This window comes from Lonchura striata, chromosome 15, assembly GCF_046129695.1.
Source record: "Lonchura striata isolate bLonStr1 chromosome 15, bLonStr1.mat, whole genome shotgun sequence".
NCBI lineage: Eukaryota > Metazoa > Chordata > Aves > Passeriformes > Estrildidae > Lonchura > Lonchura striata.
The window spans coordinates 15,771,899-15,782,698 of NC_134617.1; the positions used below are offsets into that span (position 1 = coordinate 15,771,899).

Consider the following 10,800-nt stretch of genomic DNA (forward strand, 5'->3'; position numbering starts at 1 on the left):
GGCAGGGGTGGGACAGCACCCAGAGCCCGCTGCCCCCGTGGCCCCCCAGCCCCGGGGGAAGGATCAGAGGGGGCCGCGGCGAGGGGCAGGGATGGAGGCAGCGGCTTGAGCCCCCCCGGGGCGGTGGGGAGCACCCCCCACCCACCCGGCACGTTCAGCACAGAGCACAGCCCCCCGGGCACCCCTGCCACGCAGAGCGGGCACAGGCACAAACCCTGCACCGGCAGGTCCCTGGGACATGCTGGCGGAGAGAGGAGCTCCCGGCCCCATCCCGGGACAGGAGGGGCCGGAGCCCGGCCCCGGGGGCAGGATGGCCCCGGGCCAGGCCAGCGGGCAGCCCCGGGGCCGCGCGAGCTTCGGTGTGTAACGCCCTGTACATAGACGAGCTACAACCATTAAAGCTGCTGAACCCCTTGCCAGGGCCAGCGGGATTTATTGATTTATTGGGAACAGCCCCCCCACGCCCGCTCCTGCCTGTGGGGAGGTGCTGTGGGGGCTGGCAGGGTCCAGAGATGAGCCCCCCAGGAACCAGGGCTGGGAGTGCACGGGCGATGCCAGGCAGGACGGGCAGAGGCAGGAGGGGGGTGAGATGGGGCCTGGATGTGGCACTGGACACCCCAAAAAAGGGGCTCTGTGGGGTGCTGTACTGGGATGCAGGACCACTCTGCAAGCAGCACTGGGCAGGATGCAGCCCCTGGAGAGACCAGCTCAGGGCATGGGACAGCTCCAGCCCCTGCTGCTGGGACAGCAGCCTGTGGTGGTTTGCTTGGGCAAAGCTTTTTGGGGGACGGGGGGCTGGGGGGACCCACAGGGTCAGCTGAAGTGAAGCTCGGGGTCGGGCTCGGGGGCTCTGCCGGGCGGCGGGGGCGGCGCACGGAGCTGCAGAGAGGGAGAGGAGAGGGAAAGGGAGAGGGAGAGAAGTGGTGCCTACATGCTGAGGCCACTCATCCCCCTTCTGACCCCCCAAAACACATGGGAGGCTCCATTACAGAAAGGCTGGGGCAGGTTCTGGGGTCACAGCATCCCTGTGGGGACTTACCGGCCGCAGGCGCGTGGCTGCCAGGTCTGGAGAACTCTGCCCGCTGCCCGTGCCATCCTGCCGGCAACCTGGGAGGGCCCAGCAGCTCAGCCTGGCTTCCCGGGCTCCCCCAGCCCCCTCCCAGTTTCCCCAGCACTCACCTCCCAGCGCCGTCTCAGGAGCAGGGCTGGGCACCAGGCTGGCCCCGGGCGCGAGGCCAGGAGGGGAGAAGGGTGGAGGGGATGGTGATGGCAGCTCCTGGGAAGACACAGCCAAGAGGGATGGGCATGGCGGGAAGGGGGTCTTCACCTCAGCACTCGTGGAAGTGCCAGGGTGACACAACGACCCTCCTGCTACCAACCTGCCCGGCTGCCTCCCGGGCCCCGGTGAGCTCCTCCACCACCAAGGAGGGGAAGACGCCGACGCGGCCGTCGAAGTCGCCGGTCCAGAAGCCATCGTCCACCTCGCCGGCGGCGCGGGGCAGCACCCGGATGATGGCCCCCTCGGGGAAACTCAGCTCCTCGGGGCTCTGCCCCTCATAGTCGTACAGGGCTCGCACCAGCCAGGCTGTGGGGAGGGCGGGGAGGGGGCTCAGCACCCTTTGGATCCTTCCCCCCCTCCCTGGGGTGGGGGTAATGCCCAGCACCCACCTCCAGGCTCCAGCACCAGTTCTGCAGACATGATGCTAGAGAGCTGGCGCTGCAAGGCAGAGGGGCCTGGGGGGCCAAGCCCAGCCCCCAAGTCACACCCCACGGACAGCAGATACTTTTCGGGGACGTAGCCGACCTGCCCAGCCTTGTTCCGAGCCTGAGGAAGCAGAAACCACGTGAACATCCCAGGCTCCAGAGTGGGGCCAGCCTGGGGACCTCCAAAAGGTGTCCTCCAGTATAGAGGGGGGCTCAGCCTGCTCCCACCTTCACCCACTCCTCTGCGTCCCCATCCTCGATGATCTCCAGCTCCTCGCCCTGGCTGATGGACAGCTCATCCGCCTGGCAGCCCTGCAGGAGATGGGGACAAAGTGGCAGAGAGGCTGAGGTGCCATCCCTGGGCAGGCAGGGTGAGGCCGGGCAGGCAGGGCCATACCTGGTAGCCAAAGATCACCCGGCAGGTGTAGGGGTAGGAGCGAGCAGCAGGCCCAGGCTCATCGTCCTCATCCGGCTCATCACTGTCCTCGTAGTCATCGAACTCGCCCGGGTCCAGCCCCGTGGGGGTCTCCTCGCCTGTCCCCACCATGGCCCCGGCCAGCCAGGCGTCCACGTCCAGCCCTGCTGCCCGCAGCAGAGCCAGCCGTGCCTCGGCCTTCACTCGGCTCACCTGGGGACACCATCCATTGTCACAGTCCCCAGGATATCACGGGTGGTGTCCCAACCCCATCGCCCCCATCCCCAGGCGTGGCGGCATCCCCAGCATCCCAGCCACCACCCCTCCCTGTCCCTACATCCCTCACCATGGGGGTGACAGACCTCGATGCCACCCCAAGCTCCCACCTCTGCCTTACGGATGTTTTCCCTCACTTCCTCCATCTGCCGCTCCACAGCCGCCGCCTCCGCCTCCAGCCCCTGCTGCCGCCTGGCCTCCAGCCGCTGCAGCACCTGGGTGGGCACCCACAGCTCAGAGGGTGGTGGCAGCTGGTGAGGGGCTGCAAAAGCCCCTCCCTGAACCCCCTGGTGCTCTGTGGGGAAGGACAACACCCACCTCCTCGCTGTGTGCCCTGTTCTTACGCTCCCGGGCCACCCGCGTGGCCCAGCGCCGCGCCTCTTTCTCCAGGCTGGCCCCGTCGTCTGCTGGTGGCAGCAGGCACACCTGGGCAGGGACACGGGGGTGACAAGGGGGTGGCTGTGCAGACCCCCACCTTGCTGTAATGACCCCCTCCACTTACCTCCTCCACCCCGGTGAGCTGGAAGCGCTGCTCGGGCGCCAGGGAGAAGGCGGGGTGGTCCTGCAGGAAGAGGAGCAGGTCCTGCTCCCGGCACACCTGCAGCAGGGGAGCAGTGTGGGGTGGGGGGCTTACCTGTGCCCTCGTGTCCCACCCAGCTCAGGAACAGCCCCATTACCCGTGCAGATGCCTCCACAATGCCCTGGAACCAGTCGCGGGTGGCCCGGCAGGTCTCCACCTCCGTCCGGCTGGCGGCCGACAAGTGCTCCCGGAGCCGCTCATAGAGGTCTCCATCCAGTGCCTGGGGAAAGCAGGAAACCCCCTCAGCACTGCCACATGCCCCCACTGGAGCATCCCTGAGCCCCCAGGGCTGCCAGCCCTGACCCTGTGCCAGCAATGGGGAGATGCTCCTTGTGGGACTCCGTGGAAGGGGCACGGGGGGTCTGGGCATCTCCTACCTGCATGGCTGCAGGCAGCTCCACACGCTGGTAGTGCTCCAGGTGGGCAGAGGCAGACACCAGGGCGAAGCTGTACTCGTTCTGCACCCCTGCCAGCTGCCTCGAGTGCTCGGCCAGCCGTGCTGAGAACTGTGGGGATGTGGGCAGTGAGGCTTGGCGATGGTGCCCCGCGTCCCCCTGTATCCACCCAGGTGGGTACCCTGCCAACCCCCGCGCCACCGACCTTGGCACTGAGCTTTTGCAGGCTGGCCTTGGTGTGAAATATCCGCCGGTCGCTCCTGCGGAGGCTGGGGAGGGTGGGAGGGGGGTGTGAGACCACCCCGCAGCCACGGCAGCCCCCGGCCCCGTGCCCCCCACTCACCGCGCCTCCACATCGGCCGCCTTGTCCTTGGCCACCTCGCTGCTGCGCTGGAGGTGGCTGAACTGCTTCTTCGCCTTGTCCAGCTCCTTCACCGTCTCCAGCAGCTCCACCTGCGCCTTCTGCAGCCTCTCGATGCCCTGCGGGGAGCGTCAGCTGCGGGGGACAGCTGTCCCCACCGCCCGGGCGCAGGGGACATGTCCTTGCCCCGGTACCTTCTTGAGCGTCCTCTCCTTGGAGAGGCGGGCGCTGCGGGCGGCCTCGGCGGCCAGGGCGCGGTAGCTCTCGGAGGCAGTGACACGGACCTGCCCGGCGTGTGCCGTCCCCTCGATGACGCCTTTCCAGACAGCGGCCACGCTCCTGTGGGCACAGGGTTAACACAGGGCCGGGCACTCCCTGCCCTGTGACAGCTTTTGGGGATGCCCAGCAGGACCGCCAGCACCCCCAGTCCCAGCAGGGCCCTGGAATTGGGGACATCCCGCCCACAGCTGTCCTGGTGACACCCAAATCCTGGTTGGCATTAAGCATCTCCAAGTGGGGATGCATATGGGCAGGCATAGCCAGCCCCAGCTGCTTGTCCCCAGCCCACCTGGAGTCGCCAGCCTCGCCACGGCCCCGCTGCCAGTCTCTCTTCACAAACTGGCTGGCCAGCCTCTGCAGCGCCTGCAGACAGACCCGGCATCACCGGCACCGCCCGACCCTGCACCCACCACCCCCCTCAGGGCCCAAAACTGGGCTGCCCCACCCTGGCTGCCCACCCCATGGACCTGGGGACACACACGTGGCCCCGCAGAGCACAGACACATCCCCATGGCTCGGTGTCAGCAGGATTCCCATCGTGCTCCCCATGACAAAGCCTTTCTGGGGGCAGCCACCTCAACAAAAGGACCACCCCCCGCTGCGACTTTTGGGACAGAGCACCTGCAAGGGGACATCAGTGAGGGACACTGGCTACAGAGAGAGAGTAGAGGAGCCCCAGCAAAGCCAAGCACAGCAAGACCCCAACCCTGGGGAAAAGGATGGTCACCCCCAGCCTGGGGGGTGTGAGGGAGATGAATGACACAGTGACCAGCTGCAGGAAGGGGGGACACAATTCTGCTGCAATATATGCCCAAGGGACACTGCAGGGACATCTCACATCAAAACCAAACTGACATTTCAGAGCAGCGCCCTGCGATGACCCAGCAGACAGCAGAGTCCAGCAGTTTCCTCCCGCCACAAGGTTTTCCCTCCAGGCTCCCAAAACACCCAAGGTTTGGCCATGCTGAGCTCAGCAGAGTCCCCAGCGGGTGCTGAACGTGGCCAGGGTCCTCCCGGCAGGATGAGCCATCTGCCACCACCCTCCGGGGCCGGCACGGAGCAGCCACGCTCCGGTAATTTCCGAGGCTGCCCTCCGCCGGCGTGGGGCCGTGCCCAGTTCCTGCCCCAGGCAGGCAGGGTGGGGCCTGGGCCCCCCCAGGGTGATCCCAAATCCCCTGGCAGATCCTTACCTGCCCGTACTCCCTGTCAATGGTGGCCCTCTGCTTGCTGTAGGACCTGGGGGGAGAGGGGACACGAGAGGACACACAGAGAGGGGCAGGGATGGGATCCCTCCCATCGCCTGCTGCCACCATCCCCTGCCACCATCTGTCCCCATCAGGCCACCCCAGGGGGTGATGGAGCCCATGACCTCGAGGTGACAGGCTCAAGGTGAGCCGTGCCCGCTCCCTGGCCCACCCGTGCCCGGCCTCAGTTTGGGGAACACGCACACAGACGTGGGACGAGCTGCTTCATCTCCGCCTGGGCACACGCACACACGGGATGAGCTGCCCGCTCTCAGCTTGACCCGAGCGTCACCTGTGCGGGCCCTACCTGATGTCCTCCAGCAGCTCGGCGTCCCGCTGCTGTTTGCTCTGCAGGCCCGACAGCTGCTCCAGGAGATGGACCCGCAGCTCCTGGGTGAGCTTCACCTGCGGCAAGGTCCCGCTCAGCCCCGGCGGGCACGGGGCGCGGGGACGCGCTGTCCGCCCTGCCGGGACCCGCTGCCCACCCGCCCCCACTCCTGAGTGCCACCCAGCCGCGGCCTCGCCTCCCCAGCCCCGGGAGGCTGCGCGAGGGGCGAGTCTCGGTCACGGCTGCAGGACACGGCGGCGAGGGAGGACGCGGCCCCGGTGACCCGCCCCGCGGCCCGGCGCGGCCCGGCCTGGCCCGGCCCGGCGCTCACCTTGCGCGGCGGCGGCTGCATCGCTGCGCTGGCCCGGTGCCGGCGCCGAGCCCGATCCCGGCGCCGGTCCCCGACCGCCGCCGCCCCGGCCCGCGTGTGCCCAGCCCGGAACTGCCGGGCGGCCTCGCCCCGCCCACAGACCCGCCCACCGCAGACCCCGCCCACAGCAGACCCCGCCCACAACACACAACCCAGACACCGCCCCACAGACCACGCCCACCACAGACCCCGCCCCGCCCCTGCCCTGCCCCATCAGGCCCCGCCCACTCTCACGGACGGACACGCCTCAGGCCCCGCCCATCGACCCCGCCCTCTGCCCCGCCCCTTTGTGACGCACAGGGAGCCCCGCCCAGCGCGCCCAGCGCGCCCCGCCCCTCGGGGCTGCAGCGCCGCCTGGCGGTCGGTGGTGCGCGTGTGCGCGGGGCGATGCGACACGGGGACAGGGGACAGGGGACAGGGGATATGAGAGAGAGGGACATGGGACACGGGGATATGAGAGAGAGGGACATGGGGACACAGGGATATGAGAGAGAGGGACACGGGGACACGGGGATATGAGAGAGAGGGACACGGGGACACGGGGATATGAGAGAGAGGGACACGGGGACACGGGGATATGAGAGAGAGGGACACGGGGACACGGGGATATGAGAGAGAGGGACACGGGGACACGGGGATATGAGAGGGACATGGGGACACGGGGATATGAGAGAGAGGGACACGGGACACGGGGATAGGAGAGAGAGGGACACGGGACACGGGGTTATGAGAGAGAGGGACATGGGGACACGGGGATCTGAAAGGGACATGGGGACACTGGGAATGAGAGAGAGGGACATGGTGACATGGGGATGTGGGAAGACAGGGACATGTGACAGGGATATGTGACACAGGGACATGGGGATGTATAGGTGGGGAGACAGGGACATGAGAACACAGGAATATGAGAGGCAGGGACATGCAGACATGAGGACGTGGGAGACAGGGACATGGGGACACAGGGATATGTGACATAGTGACGTGGGGACATGGGAGATGGGGACACGGGGACATGAGAAGACAGGAACGTGGGGACACAGGGATATGTGACACAGGGACGTGGGGACATGTACATGCAAGGAGACAGGAAGATAGGGACATACATGGGAACACAGGGATATGAGAGATGGGGATGTGTGGGCACAGGATCACAGGGACATGGGGTGATGGGCAGCACTGTGCTTGGACAGGGGGACACGGGGACATGGGGACATGGGGAGTGCTGGGGCACACAGCACTGGGATCACTGGGGACCAAGTCCTTGTGCATGAGGACACACAGGACACTGGTCCCAGGATGTGGTGACACATGGGTGCTGGGGGACTGGTCCTGGGATGTGGGGACATGTGGGACACTGAGGGGACAGCCCCCAGCGCAGGGACGTGTGGGGTCCCACATCACATGGAGGACACAGAGCCCCTGGCTTGGCAGGACCCTGCCATGGGGACATGGACACAGAGCTGAGCAGTGGCATTCAGTGGAGGCCAGCTGGAATCATGAGGGGCCCCCAGCCAGTCCCCGTCTGCTCCCTCCCAACCCTCTCCCCTCCCCTTCATGGCTCACTTCTCCTTCTGTCTGGATTTCTCTCTGTGTTTCCTGCACATCTCGTGCCTGCCCTCACTGTCCCCTTCTTTCTGTTCCCATGACATTTCTGGGGTTGGCTGCACATGTCTGGGTCCCCCTGGGGTGTGACAATGCACGAGGATGGGCTGGGGATGTGTCTCTGGCTCTGTTATTTCCCTTCTTAGCTGGAAAAAGAGACCAGAGGTCACCCAGCCACCCACTTTGGTGACAAGAATGGAACAATGCAGGGTGGCCCCATCTACGCTGTGACACCAGCTCATCAGCCTGACCCCACTGATGGATCCTGGGCATGTCTGGCCTGGCAGGGCAGGACAGGCAGGATGCCCAGTGCCCCGGAGCGCTGCAGTGGGGCAGGGCCACATGTCACCAGGCTGGGGACCCGCCGCCACCTTCCTGTCCCACACACGGGGCACAGACAGCTCCATCGTCCCGCCGTGTCTCCTGCCTGCCTCCGGCTGCCTCTTGCCCACTTCCTCCTCGCCATGGCATGCGGCTGTGTGACGGCAGCTGGAAATTTCCCCCCTCGATGGTGTGACCCAGATGCTCGCTGTGGTGACTGTCAGTGACCCCACGCCTCTGTCTGGCTGCCACGCCGCAGGGATGTGGGCAGGACACCAGTGTGACGTACAGAGGGGGGTGTCAGCGGGGAAAGGGACGGGTGACAGCCCCGCCGTGTCAGCAGCCCTGTGCCATTTGTGCAGACCTGGCTGGCACGGCGGCCGCTCCGCAGAGATGTCCCGGCGGGGGCTGTCACCTTCTGCTGCTGCCTGTGTCACCCTCCTGCTCAGCTGGGCCTGGCTTGGCTCTGCCACCCAGCCCTCCTCAGGTAAGTGCCCTGGTGGGTCTGGGGGTGATGGGGTAGGGCAGGGACACCTCACTGGGACACCCCAACATCACGTCCTATGATGTCCAGAGGAGGCAACGAGGTTGGTGAGGGGCTTGGAACACAAGGGAACGTCTGAGGGAGTTGGGGTTGTTTAGCCTGGAGAAGAGGAGGCTCAGAGGTGACCTCATTGCTCTCCACAGCTCCTGAAGGGAGGCTGCAGACAGGTGGGTGTTGGTCTCTTCCACCAGGCAGCAACTGGCAGAACAAGAGGACACAGTCTCAGCTATGTCAGGGAAGGTTTACGTTGGGTATTAGGAAAACAATTTTCACTGAAAGAATAATAAAATACTGGAATTGTCTTCCTAGGGAGGTGGTGGAATCACCATCTCTGGATGTGTTTAAAAAAAGACTGGATTTGGCACTTGGTGCTATGGTCTAGTTGTGGTGTTAGGGCATAGGTTGGACTTGCTGATCTTAGAGGTCTCTTCAAAGCTCATGATTCTGATATTCTGTGATTCTGTGACACTTGGAGGCGATGGCTAGGTGACATGGGGAGAGTTCAGGGCCCTGCTCTGCTGCCTTCCCTCAGTGTCCACACTGGGAATCTGAGTGAAGACCTGAAACCCAGACAGCATTTCGCCATTTGGCAGCAAAATTCAGACTACTGCTCTGGTAACCTGGATTTTCCATCCCCAGGATGCAGAGAGGGGGTGTGGGAGATGTGTTGGATGTAACCAAAGCCCCCTGGGGTAGGGTGTTCTGGGGACCATCAGGATAGAAATTCTGCAGCTGGGGTTGATGTGCATAGCTTGCCTGTTTTTTTCTTTGAGCAAGCCAGAAAAGGGATTTGATCCTGGGTTGTTTCTCTGGTGTCCTGGTGTCTTCCTGTTATTCACTTTAGTTCTTTGCACACAATGAAAAACCCCTGACCACAGGAAGATGAGGAGATGTCTCTGGCTGTGGTGGGGAGCTGAGCTGGGGACATGGCTGGGACTATTCCAACCCCGTGCTGCCCTCCTGATCCCGCTGTGCCGGGCTGGGTGGGACAAGGGCCATCAGCAGCACCAGGGATGTGGGAGCAGAGCCTGTCCGGGCTCAGAGCAGGGCACTGCTGCGCTGATGCCTGGCACAGGATGGGTCACAGCTCTGCAGGGTCAGGGCAGCAGGGCGCTGGGGGCTCCCCTGATGTGGGACAGGGAGATGCCACCTCCTGTGGTCACACTGCAGGGAGGGGTGACAGCTCCTGCCCTCGGCTGAGCCCAATACCTTGTGTCCCCTTGTGTCCCCGCAGCGCCCAACAAGAAAGGGCGAGCCCTGGTCCCCCTCACTCCCCAGGAGAAGAACATGTGCTCCCAGGCCTCTGAGGAAGATTTTCTCAACAGCACCCTCAGCACCCGCCTCCTGCCTGCCCTCTACTCCATGGTGCTGCTGGTGGGGCTGCCAGCCAACGCTCTGGCCTGCTGGGTCCTGGCCACCAACTTCAGGAGATGCTCCAGCACCATCTTCCTGCTCAACCTGGCTGGGGCTGACCTGCTCTTTGTCCTCCTGCTGCCCTTCAAGATCTCCTACCACCTCCTGGGCAATCACTGGCCCTTTGGGGACTACCTGTGCCGCACCATGGTGGCCTTCTTCTACGGGAACATGTACAGCTCCATCCTCTTCCTCACCTGCATCGGCCTGGAGCGCTACATCTCTGTGGCACACCCGTTCCTGTGGAAGGGCTCCAGCTGGACAAGAGGCAAAGTGGGCATCTGTGTGGGCATCTGGCTGCTGGTGGGGCTGGGCATGAGCCCTCTGCTTTTGCGCTCCCACACACACAATATCTCCAGCCTGAACATCACGACGTGCCACGATGTGCTAGAAAAGGAAACCCAAAGGTTCTTTGGTTACTATTTCCTGTCCCTGGTGGGGCTGGGCTTCGGCCTGCCCTTCGTGCTCATGATCATCTCCTACAGCTGCATCCTGGCGCGGCTGCTGGCCAAGGGAGGGAGCCACGGGCAGGTGGTGCGTGTCCTGGCCCTGGTCCTCCTGGTCTTCATCCTCTGCTTCACGCCCAGCAACGTGATGCTCTTCATCCACTACATGCTGGAGCCCACGGGGTGCAACAACGGCACCTACATCTCCTACGCCCTGGTCCTGGTGCTCAGCGCCTGCAACAACTGCTTTGATCCCTTCATCTACTTCTATGTCTCCCGGGATTTTCGGGCCTGGGTCCGGGATGCGGGAGGCTGCTGCCTGCTCGAGACCTCCTCGGTGAAGTCCACGGAGAAAACAGCCCTGCCCCTGAGGTCCAGTGGGCAGAGCCAGGGCTGCCAAGATGTGTCCTCCTGCTCCGGGGATGGGGGAGCCTGAAGCGTGCCCACACGAAGGGCTGGCAACAGACTTGGGCAAAAAATCCCACCTGGGTCTGAGGTTCACAAGGATTTTGCCTCAGTTTT

The 10,800-nt window shown here is 64.6% G+C and overlaps 2 protein-coding genes across 2 annotated transcripts; one reads left to right on the plus strand and one right to left on the minus strand.

Moving 5' to 3' along the window:
* Positions 1-477: 477 nt before the first annotated feature.
* FCHSD1 (FCH and double SH3 domains 1) lies at positions 478-5,934 on the minus strand. Its single transcript, XM_031506006.2, has 18 exons — positions 5,914-5,934; positions 5,562-5,659; positions 5,201-5,246; positions 4,300-4,373; positions 3,926-4,070; positions 3,714-3,850; positions 3,576-3,639; positions 3,353-3,481; positions 3,073-3,195; positions 2,898-2,993; positions 2,714-2,821; positions 2,506-2,610; positions 2,102-2,332; positions 1,933-2,016; positions 1,669-1,825; positions 1,380-1,585; positions 1,040-1,276; positions 478-879 (listed from the first exon to the last, which is right to left on the minus strand). Exons 1-18 carry the CDS (start codon positions 5,932-5,934, stop codon positions 814-816), a joined length of 2,127 nt encoding a protein of 708 aa, XP_031361866.2. The 3' UTR covers positions 478-813.
* A 2,298-nt stretch (positions 5,935-8,232) lies between these two features.
* On the plus strand, positions 8,233-10,714 carry LOC116184135 (proteinase-activated receptor 3-like). Its single transcript, XM_031506053.2, has 2 exons — positions 8,233-8,362; positions 9,654-10,714. Exons 1-2 carry the CDS (start codon positions 8,269-8,271, stop codon positions 10,712-10,714), a joined length of 1,155 nt encoding a protein of 384 aa, XP_031361913.1. The 5' UTR covers positions 8,233-8,268.
* Positions 10,715-10,800: the final 86 nt, after the last annotated feature.